At 46.6% G+C, this 14,987-nt stretch overlaps 1 protein-coding gene across 7 annotated transcripts in view; it reads right to left on the reverse strand.

The window, feature by feature from the left end:
* LOC135391307 (rho GTPase-activating protein 190-like) overlaps nucleotides 1-14,987 on the reverse strand; it is a 47,090-nt gene that overhangs the window by 15,343 nt on the left and 16,760 nt on the right. For 5 of the 7 annotated variants that reach the window (XM_064621534.1, XM_064621532.1, XM_064621533.1 and 2 more), the window contains exons 6-16: nucleotides 14,645-14,797; nucleotides 14,458-14,572; nucleotides 14,258-14,381; nucleotides 13,976-14,177; nucleotides 11,905-12,342; nucleotides 9,343-9,521; nucleotides 9,099-9,276; nucleotides 8,366-8,577; nucleotides 7,685-8,173; nucleotides 3,266-3,379; nucleotides 1,644-1,780 (exon numbers count right to left, since the gene is read on the reverse strand). In XM_064621534.1, coding sequence (XP_064477604.1) covers nucleotides 1,644-1,780; nucleotides 3,266-3,379; nucleotides 7,685-8,173; nucleotides 8,366-8,577; nucleotides 9,099-9,276; nucleotides 9,343-9,521; nucleotides 11,905-12,342; nucleotides 13,976-14,177; nucleotides 14,258-14,381; nucleotides 14,458-14,572; nucleotides 14,645-14,797 — 2,341 coding nt within the window. The remainder of the gene's footprint in view (nucleotides 1-1,643; nucleotides 1,781-3,265; nucleotides 3,380-7,684; nucleotides 8,174-8,365; nucleotides 8,578-9,098; nucleotides 9,277-9,342; nucleotides 9,522-11,904; nucleotides 12,343-13,975; nucleotides 14,178-14,257; nucleotides 14,382-14,457; nucleotides 14,573-14,644; nucleotides 14,798-14,987) is intronic. The other 2 variants (XM_064621531.1, XM_064621535.1) reach the window with 2 other exon arrangements.

Raw genomic sequence — 14,987 nt, forward strand, 5'->3', positions numbered from 1 at the left:
CGATATTGATGTTACCACTGCACTGCGCAAGTGTGAAAGAAGTACCCAAAAAACATGCAACCGCTAACAGTCGGGAGGCAAAATGACGGCCCACTACCGCTCATATACCGGTGAAATACGTCGAGACGCTGCTGGAAGATGCCGCTAGTTGTACTTGACAACCGAAAGCATGCTACGTTCACCAACTTTGTCGTGTTGTGCTGTAAGGTTTCTCATAGCGTGTTTGACCAGAGTTTCTTTTCCGTGTCTGGTAGTTGCGAGTGACAGTATCGTCCATCGCGTCAGTGGACCATCGCACGAAAGTACGCAAAACAAACAAAAGCACCGCAATATCTTCGGTAGCACCGATGGCATTGCGAAAAGCAATCTCCACAGTCTCTGCCAGATCAGTCGGTGCCAGACATCTGCGCGCGAAAATGCAGTTGCACATTTATTTATTTCTCTAGTCAGTTTTTAGTGCTAAACTAAGGGTGCGCAAATTAGGTAGGTGACTACTACAACTAGGTAAATACGGTAAATGACCAGGCGGTATTAAAGTGGATGTACAAATTAATTTTTCTATTTGACGTTCTGTACTGTCAGTATAACTTTGCATTTCAACCTTAACAAATCATACGCTGGCGTGCAAGGAACAGCCAATACTAACCAGAATCCTGCGAGATGCCCCCACAAAAGCTTCTAGAGCGCACACGCTAGTCCTCAGAAATAGAGTACAATCGCAAGTTGTCCTTGCATACGCTAATGTTGCGCACGAGCACTGGCGGCAATGCTGCCTCATAGTTAGAGCCTGAAGTTTTTGGGAAATATTTTTATCTAAATTCGGGAGGTAAAAATCGGGTAAATAAACAAGTGCTCCAAATTCACGCGAATTCGGGTGGAATAACTTCCAGTACGCTAAACTTCGGGAAAAAATGGGGCTCAATTACTCAAACTAACTGAACTGGTTCGGTACAAATTGTGGTGTAACTGCGTCTGCTACTAAACAGGTTAACGTGCATTCCAACAGACGTCTCAGTGAGGGCAATTTGCTGGGTAAAAATCGTGTTTCACCCTAAAGACGCAACCTTCAAATCCGGGTGCAAATTCGGGGAAAAATTGGGTTAAACCTGAAAACTTCAGGCTCTACTTATAGCCTGAGGAAGCAATAGTGTACAATCTCGTAAAACTTTCTAAACAACTACAACTTCAGTTTTTGTGATGATGACTGGCATGTTTCATCGTCAGAGGCAACACTCTACCTAATTTCTGATTGTAATTTGGTGAAAATATAATAATGAGCCTCACAGTTGGGACCAAAGTTTTTCATTGTCCAGAAATGGTTAGCAGTGCTCTTAGGGTAGAGCATCGCCGATACGGGTGTTGGGGGGTTTCAAACAGCTGGCTTGTGTAAACATAGTCAAAATACCGTCTCATGGTAGCCATGGGACAGATATACATCAAAATGTGGGACAAAGTTCAGCTGACAAGTTCAGATGACAAGTTGCTCAAATCAGAATTCTGGTATCCTTCACACAACAGATAGCATTTAGACAAACTTTACAGACGTCACTGCTGCCATGAAATCGCTCACTGCTCGTCTGCACTCCCCTAATTCCCAGCTAAGATACGTGCGAGCATGTACCTCCAGCTCAGGAGTGCATTACCTTGGGTTTGGATGGCTTTGGCTTTGTAGGTGGCGCAACTTTGTGCCTCTCCGAGTGGTAGAGGTCGCCACTGCCCTCGTTCCATTCGTCAGCTCGGTTCTGATAGCTGCCTCCATACATTCGGTTGTCAGTCCAGCCTAAGGAATAAACGCGTCTATTTTACATGATACCCCACACCTGCACTGCTACGGGAACACCACAGAGGATTGTGTGTAGCACTGACCAAGGCTCTATTACTATGACATTCATCTTGCTCGAAACAGTCTAAGCAAGTGTCTTGCAAGTTAATATTCCTAGTTGGCCAAGGGAAGTGTGACAAAGCAAAAGGGGGAAAGGAAGACAAGACAGGAAAGGGCAAGACATCACCTGTCTCCATTGTGAGAGACTCCTGCGATCCTGTCTCTGCCGTAGCATGCACGCAAAAAACACTAATGTCACATGTGCACACACACACCCTCTTTTACACAGATGATTACTCTACTCTCTCTCTCTCTCTTAATGAAGAATCTTCAGTCTTAAAGTACAAGCGTTTTACTTGAAAGTGAACATCTTCGACACAAGTGTGTCTGGTTGGGTGAGAACTATGATAGTAACGAAAATCTCCAACCAAGGTACAGGACGAGGATACCAACCGTTTCGGAGCCAGTTCGGCTCTTTCCTCAGGGGTGACTGTAGTGGCCGTTGGCAGCAGCGTTCTTGCCGTTGTTCGAATTTCGTGAACTCCGAAACGTCGGGTATCCCCGTCCTGTACCTTGGTTGGAGATTTTCGTTACTATCAAAGCGTTTTACTGCTTTCATAATGTAATGTAGCCGTGGTACAATGGTGGTAGCTCTAGCTTGGCTCTTTCGCCACTTTTCGATACACTCACGAGCGACACCTCCCATTGGATATCTTAGCGGAAGAAAAAGCAAAATACTGCGCATGGGGCCAAGTAAGCCACACAGCATTTGCACAGCCCTGGGATACTGGGAGTGGCATACTACGCACATGGCAGACGAGACCTTTGACACTGTCGTCTGCTACGGAATACCATGTGGCTGCACCACAGGATATCTCTCATTGTTAGAAGAAAAAAAAAAAAAGAAGGGGGACATGAACGTTCAGCACTTGCACTGCCATCGCAGCAGAAGGCTATGACACTTTACATATCTTCCACTGAAGTATTCTAGGAAATGCCGCTCATGTGAATACACAGTCAGCTGATGCTGCTTCAGTGAGGCCTACCCTCTCAAGGTAAGATAGTGCAGCTAACTACATAGTTAGGGGTCGTCAACAGTACATTACGTGTACAAAATGGACCTGTACCATAACATCGCTATGACTACCAATGCTATGCTAACAGTGACCATAAAAACTTTCTTTCCTCTCCGAGTAGAGGGTTTCGTGGTCACTGTTCACCATGCAGAATAACACATTCTTACAATTAAACAGCAAGATGAAACCTTCCTTGTGCTCAACGACCTGGACGAATGAATGCTTAGCAGCAGTACATGCATTCCCGCCAAGCCTTAAATAGGCTTGGGAGACTAAACAGCTGCAAGCAAGAAACAAAGGGAGATAGAAGAAAAAGAGCTGGTGCAAAGACACATCCTAGAGTGAGGGATTCCATGTTCATTTCAACCTGAAGAGAGAGAAGGCCCCTTCTTCAGCCCCAGGCCCGAGGAAGAGAAATCAGGTGGCGCAGGCTCCGGAGGCGGCGGGTATGCCCCGTACGCTTGAAGGAAGTCGCAGCTGGCTGCTTCAGCAACGATCAGTCACACAACAACGAGTGCCATACAGAATAAGAAAGAGAGGAGGTGGAAGAGACAGAGGGAGAGGAAGAAAGAGAAACAACATGAGGTCAAGCACAAGTTATGGATGCAATGACATCGTTCAAATTGAAGGGTTCATGAGGGCAGTGAATTGTGGGAGAGTTACTTAAGTTATGAAGTTGGCCATGCATTAACCCTTTGAAGGGTACGGACACACCAGTGCATCCAAAGGTCTCTGTTTGAATTTTTGCGCCCTCACTTTATGGTGCTGCAGTGCTGCTCTGAGAGCGATGTTTGCCTGCTTGAGGCTTCTCCGGGGAATTGTGGAGCCGTCTGTGGGCCATTTTTACAAGTATACTGGTAATACCGCTGGAGGGTGAGCATCGCCCACACTTCATATGGCGGCTCAGGGAAGCCGAACGTGTATAAGGCGCTTTGGCTGCGCCTACAGGCAATGCAGCAGGCTTAGCTACGAAAAACACCGAATTCATAGAGCCTGAAGTTTCAGGGTTTTACGCGATTCTTCCTCAAATTTGCACCCCGAATTGAAGTTTGCCTCTTTAGGGTGAAACCCGATTTTTACCAGGCAAATTGCCCTCACTGAGATGTCCGTAGGAATGCACACTAACTTTTTTGGCGGCAAATGCAGTAGATGCAGCAAACCAGTATAGTTAGTTTAAGTAACTGAGCCTGATTTCTCACTGAATTTAGCATACTGGAAGTTTTTCCACCCAAATTCACATGAATTTAGAGCCCATGTTTATTTACCCGATTTTTACCCCCTGAATTAAAAAAAATATATTCCCGAAAACTTCTGGCTCTACGAATTCATATGCGTTGAGTGTGACAAAGGCCTCTCCGTGCCACCGTGCCTTCGAGTAGTACCTCACACTCGCAAAACTTTGTAGACAAGACCACAAAACGTGCCCTGTTATACGTAAGTGAAAATATGGGCAATATGACTATCAAAGGCTTATGGAATATTTGTAGGAATATTCTATAAATAACTTTCCAAAACTCATCAGGTGTGTACCTTGTTTATGAAGCCTTTCCCATTTTGGCACACAGTTGTAATTTCTGCCCACCCTTCAAAGGGTTCAAGGGACCATGAAGAGATCCCCGAAGATTGTGAGTTTTCGGTAGAGAATGGCTCTCAAGGAGGACTTTTCAACAGATGCAATTCACGCACACAAAAAAAAAAAAAGAAAAGAAAATCAAGCGGCTGCCTGACACACCCCATAGAAGAGACTTGACTTGCATCATTTGCTCACTTCAAGGTTCACACTGTCGGGTCACAGCAGTCATCTTTTTCGGCTGTGGGTTTTAGTTAATGTCTCTGTTATTGCCACCAACGCTTTGTTCATGCTCCTCATGATAAATATATTAGTGGCCAGAAATGCGTTACATATGGCTACAGAGGTCTTGAGGATTTCTTCATGGCCCCTTTAATATTGAGGAAACAGATTCCAAAGAAACATAAATTGATCTGGCACTGAGGTTACCCTTAAATTTATAACTCTCTGAAGAGGAATCCGTGAGGAATTCAATAAATTGTGCCACATATAGGGGCACATCATGGTGCTAGCCGCAAGCATTACAAATTCTGGGGATGTTTAGAAACTCCAAAAAATTTTAAAGCTCCATAGTCTTTCCGTAATAGGAAAAAAGAAAAAAAGAGAATTTGGGTCACCTAGGCCAGTACTAAGGGCATACACCTCCATTCCACCACGATCCTTTGATACTCTTTCTGGTCACGAAACTCCACCGTAGAACAATAGGTCAGGTTTGCCTACGGCAAACCCCCGCTGCTCGGAGGTGCATGCATCTGTAGTTGGGGAGAAAATGCCGGCTGATACTGGACAACACCTCTGTTTCTGCCTGTGTTTTGACCAGTGTAGACGCTTGTTTCTGAAATGCACGTGCATCCTTGGACTGTGAGTAAATTTCGGCTGGAAATCTCTGCATGCCGCAAACGTGTCGTGTCGCTCAGGATATGATAGTTCTGGTGAAAAGGTGTCGTTTTTTGCGTTGCCGGCCAATGCCATCGAGTGAGAGGAGTTCAGAAAACAGCTTAAGCGCTTCTTTCTTTTTTTGTGAGATGTCGGCTGCACTTTGTTTCCCATTAGGAGAAGATGAAGCTTAACCCGGCTACTCCGAGATCACACCCTTGCCGCAGGTGGCAGAAAAGATTCACCACTCACGATGAGCAGTCCAAACAAGTCTCGCCATCCAAGGCAGCAAGACATTTAGACATTACATGAGTTGCACTAGAACACTGTTTTTTGCTGATTAACATAACTGATGGTGTAAAGCCCAGTACCATTCATGGCCATGATGTTCTGTGATATAAAGTCTTCAGTGCCACAGCCATTGATTGTGATCACTAGAGCGCCGATAAATATGCGCTCACAACTGCTGAAATATGCATGCAACTATGCACTGAAAAGCTTCTAAATATGCAGTCAAAATCCTCAATATATGCAGTGTTTTTCATTGTTTTTGGTACGAAAGCAATGCACCAAATGTCTACGTAAAAAAATGATAATTGTCTAATGGATATAATAGGGTAAAATAAAGCCGCATTCGTTCTGCAGAACAGAGCAAAGAATACTTGCATCACTAATATAGGTATATCATAGAGCTGAAGGCTTGGCGTTCGTGACTGATAAAATAGCGTAAACGCAGTCTAGCTGGTGGACGAAACGCATGACAAAACAAGCCTGAGCATGGGCAACACGAAAAACACGAACAAACGTGTACGTTCATATTTTTTGTGCTGGCCATGGTCAGGCTTGTTCCGTCATGGCTTTGAGCTCACCACTGCATCATTCCCATTCAAATGCAAACACCGCCCTTCTTCGCAACGGCAATGTGGTGAAGGTGAAGTATGGCCCATCAGCAATGCACGCTGTGGACGATGGTGCAGCCAGGGTGCAGGTTCAACACTGCACCTCACCGCACCGAAACATGAAAAATATTCAATTCCGACCAGCTTTTTTGCGAAAGATGACCCAACGCCATCCCGAAACCAGTAAAAGCATCCATAAAAAGAAAAAAAAAAGTAGCAAGATCTTGCACATGAAAATATGGCAAAATATGCACTTTCACTCGATATATGTGTAAACATGTAACGTGTAAAACATGCATTTACATGCACCATATCGAGAAAAAAACATACATTTGCATGAAAATCCACGCTCTAGTGATTACTGTTGTTTCGTGAATTATAAAATGTACATCATAAAATGTAGTTAATTAAAACATCCGGTGTGGAAACCACCCTGCAATAGCAACATTGTACAATTCTGCTACTCCTAAAATAGTGAATAGGCAATAAATGATGATTGGGTGCATTGCTGTCGCTCAGGTGGAGTATTCATTTTTTCTGACACTCAAATGCGAGCAAAACGCATGTACAGTAAAATGTGCCGAGGTGATAACTGCCTCAATGCATCGTTTTTAAGTAACAAAGAATTTGTGGTTAGTCCAGTTTGGGCGTCGGTATCTGAAAGCCATTGCTTGCTGAAGATTCTCCTCCTGCGTCCTATCGCAGCCGATTATACTGTCCAGAGAGCTGTATATCGCTGCAAACCCATGTACTTGTAAAATAAAACAAAATTAAAATGTGCTGAACAGCCTCATTTGGTTTGTTGTGCCCAAAATGGCCAGCTCAACCCACGCACAAACGTACGGCTATAGTGTGGCATACGTGATCGCCACCCCTGTTGCTTATGCGCGTGCCACCACTCGGCAGCTCCGGTCCCTAGGCTAACTTTCCGGCGGAGTTTTGTGATCAGAAAGTGTATCAAAGGAGCGTGATTCCACTAAAGCAGCATTACATAATCACCCCCTACAACAAAGCATGTCAAAGCACCACTGCGGTGATGGCAACATACACATAGTACCTAGCTCATAGCGACACAGCAAGTGTCATTTCTGGTGGTGCCAATCTTGGAGAACACCTACATCTTATGATAAAGCTCCGTGTCTGCACACACACACACACTTGTTGTGTGTCATGCAAAAAAAAAAAATCGAAGGTCACCCCTCGAACATGGTCAAGCTGGACAAGAACTAGAGCAGGGCCCTGGCTAGTAATGAGTGCCTAATACATAATGCAACGCAAATCCTTCTACAATGCTCTGAAGTCGTTTACTGAGACGACATAGTGGATGAGGCAATAAAACTCAACGGAATAAAACACCTACGCACTATTCAAACCACACCATTGGCATAACGAAGCTCAACACCACAAGAGACAAAGACTGAAAGCAGAAGGCCATATTCACCGCCAAGCCCCGAAGAAAGAGTATCGTCGTCGTCAGTCCCGCTGTCTGAAGCATCCTCCAGGGGTTCTTCCACGCCCTGCTCCTGCCCCACAATGCCCCTATGTCCCCCTGGTCCCCTCTTGGAGGTTCCTTTGGAGGTCGTGCCCCGCCCAGTGGGCACGAGGGGTGGAGCCGCAGGAATCGCGTAACCAGCCCCCTTGAGGCTGCTAGATTTCTTGAGGCCTCCAAAGCGTGCCGGAAGCTGCGACTCCTCGCGGTTGCGACGACCCGTGGCGTATAGCAGCGGGAGGCGTGATGGGGGGAAGTAGGTGGGTGGTGGTGAAGAGGTGGGGCCTCCTCCTCCGCCACCACCAAACGTCACCAACTGGGCAGGGGGCGGAAAAGAGAGGTCGGGCCCACCTCCTCGACCGGGTGGAAGCAGAGGGGGAGGCGGGGCTCCCTTGTTTCTGTCGAGGGATTCCGTGCTCGGGAAGGACTGGCGGTACAGGTCTGGGGAGGGGATGGGTGAAGGGGATGGAAAGAGAGAAGCAGAAAAGAACCATTTTCTGACAGCTCGTCCAAAGAAAGCGTTGAAGCATAGGGACACTGAGGCCACCACCTGAGTAAGCTGAGCATTTCACAATTTGTCCACAAGTCAACCCTTCTTTGACATGGACACCATGGGTGAACAAGAGGACCCACCTGCTTGCAAGCTTCTCCGCTTCTTGACTTGACTCGGCTTGACCAAGTGCTCTGTGCCATTTTCTTGCTGCGAGAAGACGCTTGTGTACAGCTCGCTGTCATCGCTTGGACTGAGCGAAGGCACTGCCCCCCCGACAGATGATGACTCGTCCCCGTCACATCCTCTCTGCCCATCAGCAGGGAGTTGCTCATACAGTCCCTCGGAATCTCCCCTGGAAACAGTTTTTCCCGGTCAGCGATGTCGACAACCAACAGTCACAGTAGCGGCTGTCATATTACCCTCGAGGTCCAAAAATTGGACCCACTCACTACTCTGGTCATTCTCTAGAAAACTGCCCCCGCTCATAGAGACTCCAGCCCAGTATGACATAAGCATGAAGTTCGCTTGCAAGGCAGGTGTTAGAGGAGGGTTGAAGCCGGAATGAAGCTGAGTTGCACTTTGTTCCGCCAAACATTTCTGAACACTGGCCACTTGCAAGAGAGCACCTCCGACCTCCCGTCATACTGGGGTGGTGATTTTGTAAGCGGGAGCAGTTCTCTAAAAAATAACCTTCAAGCTTATGCAAAAAAAAGTCCACTCAACAACTTGGGAAACTTTTTCAGCAATGACACAGCGCAATCCTTCCACGCTTCGAACAGCACGCTTCTATAAAGTTTACAAAGACCTTACACACGAGTGATTCGAGCGGATCAGGATTGCTTCCCATGCCAACATTTCACCACTTCGACTCACCCGTCTTCTACCGATCCCCTTCCACTGCACAGGTTATAGGACTCCTGCCTGTTGGGGACGGGTGGTGGCACCGGAGTTCGTCCCTCTGGTGAGTAGTCAGAGTCCTCCATATAAAAAGCTTTCTCAATCTGTGGTTTCCTTTCCCAAACCTCTTTGAAGAAAGGCGTGTAGATCGCAGCTGCGCAGAGATTAATCAGTGAGCATTTAAGAGTTCACGGATAGCAAGCCATCCTGTCGCCCTTACTCTTTTGTGGGGCAGCAGAAGACGTAGTCATGAAATGGGCCTGCAAAACGTCGGCCAAGGCATTTCCGTCTCGAATGAGCTGCTGAGAGAGGTCGCTCGAAAAGAAGGCGCTCGCACTTCCTGACTCAGTCACAGCCACAATTTGGATGGGCACATTGGATATGTTCTTAGAGAAGGCGCTGCGGAAGAATATCAACGAATTAGTTTGTTGGCTGGACGTCGGCTGTATGACGGCAACCTCTGCTGTCAACAACAATGAATTGCGCTTGGGCACTCAGAGCACCCCAACACTTGAGCATGTGTCGTGTTTGACAGTTGTTCTGTTTCAGGAAACTGCCAACACCTCACCTCACCATATGAGTGCCTCACCCTTCTTCTTGGTGTCTATGCCAGGGCGGCCATATTATCGGCGGAGCCTGCTGCGCTACAGGACAACACAAGACAGTTCTTAATTTGTGAGGGAGGCACGATTCTGCCAGCAGACCGACAAGCATTTCTATTTTGAAAGCACCACCACTACTATTTCCTTTGATCTGTGTATGTACTTTCTTTGCATTAGAAGGAGGAGCTTATCATAACCACTACCATCATATTTCTTTTTCCATGCAACTTCCAACTCGCAACTTCACGTTTAAGCACTATTATAAGCTTAGCTCTGACGACAGCTTTAGGAAACGCGAAAACATCAGTCCATATTTGTTTTAGCTCAATTCAGAACATTACTTGCATGTAAGCAATCTTTTTTTTTTTTTTTTTAAATTCCGCGTCAGCGCCGCGAAGCAACTGTGGCTAAGAGTGGCGTACAGACGTGGAGAGATGGAGAGAGTTACTCAAACGGTAAGTACACATGATGTATGACATTTAAATGTGAAGATGTTCCCAATCAAGACACAGTCGACCCCATTATATCCGGACGTCTCCGTTCCTGGGGAAAATGTCGGGACAGCGTAGCATCCGGATAAGTGAAACACGGTATTGGAAGCTGTCAACGGGCCTTTTATTTATTGCGTGACGCGTAAGAAAGTCTCCATGCTCGTTTGCACAAGGTTACAGTAAGTACTAAGCTCTCCTAAGCTCTTTCCGATTGCACTAACTTGGGCAACATTATTATTTTGCTCAAAAAACTCCAAGGTAGTTCTAAGTGCATCCCTGGCCTCTGGGAGTGCCACCACTCGTGGCTCCTCTGCTCAGTCATCTGATTCGCCGCCGTCGTTCTTACAACGGGCAATATCAACAGAGTCTTCATCGAAATGGCTGCACATGTTTCATCGTACCCGTCTGCATTGAGCTACTCGAGAACTGTGAGGGCTTCGAGGCTATGTCGTCCGTGTCTTTCATGTGTTCCAGTCTCAGAAGAACCAGTTTATATGTTACACACTGGATTTGTCATCAGCCCCGCATTGGACACAATTGCGCGATAGTAAAGTGGGTAATCCTCTAAGCGTGGTATAGTGTGCTCTAGGCCCTAAAGGTTGTCGCCCCCGCTGACAAAAAAAGCAGGTTGGACACTGACTCATGCCCAAGACCGGATAAGTGAAGCAGGTTGTTGGGTACTTTCCCGCAATGTTTCCTGAAAATTATTGTTCGGACCCAGAAGCTGAAGCACGGATATATGAAGCAAAAATACGTGGACTTAAATCCACCCCCAACATTTGTGTCCGGATAGCGCAGGATCCGGATAAATGAAGCCCGGATAAACGGTGGTCGACTGTATTTATGTACACCCACCGTGAAAACAAAGGAGGAGTCAACAGTCGACAATCAATCAGATTTACTGTTCTCTTTGGTGATTCATGGCCAGGTCCTAACATGAACCCGGAAAAGAAAACAAAGAGAAGGCCAAAGAAAGGCTGGGCAAGAAGGAAAGGAGACCAATGTGCAGGAGGATGTCAGAATTTCCAAGACCAATGTCTTGCCAGCCTTAATTGATCACAGTGCGAACAGATGTGCATGTGATAGCAAAGTATTTCCTGTCGTATTTGAAGTAGATAGTAGTTAATTATTATTACACGTTCTCTGAAGAATGATGACAAGAGCAATTTTGAACAAGTACAATGCAATCCCATCCGAAGTGCGTGTCTCGAAGGGGCCGAAAGTTTGTTTGGATCGGGTTTTATATCAGGACTCGCAAAACAAGGGTAAATGACAATTAATCAAATTAGGGGTAAAAACAGCTCTAACCCTAAAAAACATAAGGCCCCCAAGCTTCCCCCCCCCCCCCATTTGCCATTGCCATCTGTGCTTGAATGTCTTCCCCTTTTCCTTAGGCAGACAATCCCCCTATTGCTCCCATGCAATGTCACACAAACATCTTGACCTTGACGGCAGAAAACAGGAAACACGAAGTAAAAAGGTGATGATACTTACTGATACATTTAATTTTTTTTTTTTTTTCTAGTGCCAACAAAGGTGCCTAACTTCCTCCTCATAAACCAATGTCACCTTATCCAACCAAACTTTCAACCTCAAGAATAACATTCAGCATTTGCCACACCCCCAGTTTAAAAAGAAGAAACGAGGACGCAAGCATTTCATTATTCGCATCAGATGCGGGCTCCTTACCTCAGTGTTGCTAGAGATGCCCGTCGTTTAGCCGAATACACCAGTATAAAGCCGTGGATGAGGTGGTCCCGGTAAGCCGTGGCCTCGTGGTACGAGGTGACGCGCACCTGGACTGACCGCTTGCTTCCCTCGGCCCCTAGGTACGTCTCCAATGTTAGAGAGTGTGGGCCCGTGGCCAGGCAACACTGGTGCGCTAGGAGGGGTGCCAACACATGCTCCGCCGCATAGGGATCACCGCAGAGCATACACATGAGGACCCTGAGATCTGGGCATGCTGCCTGTTCCGGGAGGCTGTGGTAGATTTGCAACAGTCCCGCACGTCGCTGGATACTCTCAACGAGCGAGGACATTGCCTGAAGTAGACGCGAGGCGTCCAGCCGCTGCCCAGGACCACCACCACCTCCCGCAGTCGTCACATCGACGAAGGGACACTGTAAGCTGCAAGCAATAAGTTATTACATTAGTTAAGCCTACTTTGTGCCCAACACCTACTTTTCGGTAAAACACCAGCAAAATATGTATTGCCAATACTGCCTTTCTACCAGCACAAGCGTATACCCCGTCGCATCGCGTGTGTTGCCTCTTGTTCGTCCTGTCACTGACCGCCACCAGGAAGGCTGGCTGCAGCTATCCAATGACACACATTCAGGCATGCAAGCCCAGCCAGTTGCAATGCCTATAAACAGCTACTTTTCTGCTTGAATCAAACTTTGCCGACTCAGTATGGTTGAGGAGATTGACTGAATAGTAGCACCACAACTGGGAGGCCCAAACACTGACAATTGCGACAGTCATGGAAAAAAAAAAAAAAAAATGTGCAGCTGTCAGCAATGGCCAAAAATGGCACTACCCTTGTAACTCTGCGGCATATCAGACGAGAGCATTAAAAACACCACTACAGTAAAACCTCGATAATTCTAACCCCGTTAATTTGGACTACTCATGCGGTCCCGACATACGCCGATGTAAGCCTACGGTAAGGAATGCTCGTTAATTCGGAAGCAGACATGCGCCCACCGCATAATTCAGACGGTGACAGCGGTGCGCCCGAACGATCACGCGGACTAAGAAGGCAAAGTGGTTGCTCCACGGTGCCACTCTTCAATTAAGAAAAACAGATGCGCTCGCATTGCTATGGTTATCAGCGCTGTGATGCCGTCTCTCTCTCCTTTCAAGCACGCATCGAACAACGAGTGACCACGTGCCTCACTCTCTTTTGTTTTTGTGCCGCACGCCAAGCTGCCATGGCGTCTCCATAATCGACTCCGAAGAAATCTCGAACTGCTTTCGCTTTTGTGGTTTTACGCGACAGAAGAAATCTGTCTGCATTGGGGTACACGCCTGTCAAACCCGTGATCTCTTGCCTTCTTCGGCGCAACTAGCGGACTACGTCACAATTCGCGGTGGTGTTGCTGTTGCTGGCAGTTTGACTGAAGATGAAATTGTGAATCGTGTCCTTGCAACTGCTGAGAAGACTATCGTCAGACGATGAATATGAGGAGCCACAACCGCGGCAGAAGCACTTGCTGTTTTGGACGATTTCTGCTCGGGTGCTCCTGGAGGTGCAAGTGCGGTGGAGCACCTAACCACGCTCCAAAAACAACTTATAGCAGCGCAAATGAGCTTGTAAATCAAACTATCATACTCTGAGAGCTTTTCTTACGTCAAAGTACGTTTACAATGGCAAGTTCAATAATTCGACATTCGGATAATTCTGACATTTTTCCCCCGAGTCCCGTAAGTCCCAAATTTACGGGGTATCACTGTACTACTCTGATTGGAAGCAAAGAGAAAATACATAGCATTTTGTTGCAACTTTGGTGTACTCATTTGCTTCATTTCTGATCGTACCAATTTCGGGCGATACAAATATTTTCCATGGCCCTGTAATATTGGTATCATCCCGATTCAACTGTATGCACGTCAACATCACGATCGACTAAGGTGGCTCAACATCACAGCTCATCACTGGATATCAACAGCAGCATGTCAAGCTATGCCACCGTGTCAAGCAATCAAGAAATGTCAACTCTATTATGCAAGTAACACGTCACCATGACTGAAATGCTACCTTTTCGCACGATTCTGTCCTTCTTCTCGCAGGAACACGAGATCTTTCTCATTGATACTGGCGTCGGCTGCAAACAGAATGACAATGGGCAGACCATGGAAGGGAAGCCGATCGTCCTGTTCTAAATTGGACAACAACGTCTTTTCCAGGCTGTCACGCACATACTCCAGACTTTGGTGATTGGAGTACACACAGAAACAACCTGCAAAGAGGGATATCAGTCTAAGAGATAGAGGCGCTACCATAATCATTGCACGAGAGAGAGAGAGGAGTCTCACAAACCATGAGGCGTGAAATCCGTGGTCCTGAACGAGTTCTGCGGAAGTCCAACGTCCCCGTCGATGATCCTGAAGTCCAGGCTGTACTGGATTTTGTCCAGCTCAAAGGTATCATCGTTACAGTTTGCCTGAATGGTGCCGAGCAATCTCCAGATTAAGAACCATTATTTTCGAGAAGAAATAAAACTAGCACTTTGGCCTTACCCTAACAGCACTGGCCACTTCATCAGCAAGTCCCCCTGTCCCGAGGACTACCAGATTGAGCTGGTTGTTCTCAGACTCCAAAAGCCACTGATTATTTCTAGTCCATGATGATGGCCTACATAACATGGAGAGCAAAGAGCAGACCATAAGAACCAATCGGTTTCCAAACTGCCGCAGTTCTGCTCACCTATGTGCCTTCTGGGCTATGACCTTTTCAATAAGGTTGTCCATGCAGTTTGGATTAGCTGGACAATGTTCTCGAATCGGGCCGTGGACAAAACCCAAATGTCGCAGCAGCATCAACATGCGATCCTGATCTAATCGGTCTAGTGTCTTATACCTGGGATGAGGAAAGGATAGCTCCAATGTAGGCAAGGATTTCCTAAACTAGCACACGCTCATCCGCATAATTTGTTAAGGCTACTTCCTCTTAAAGCAACGGTCGTATCTCTAAACCCATTCTATGAAACCAATACTATTATGTTCGGCTTGGGCCGAGAATTTAGCTGACTAATTTTTCTGTCCGAAAA

This window comes from Ornithodoros turicata, chromosome 4 (genome assembly GCF_037126465.1).
Source record: "Ornithodoros turicata isolate Travis chromosome 4, ASM3712646v1, whole genome shotgun sequence".
Classification (NCBI taxonomy): Eukaryota; Metazoa; Arthropoda; class Arachnida; order Ixodida; family Argasidae; genus Ornithodoros; species Ornithodoros turicata.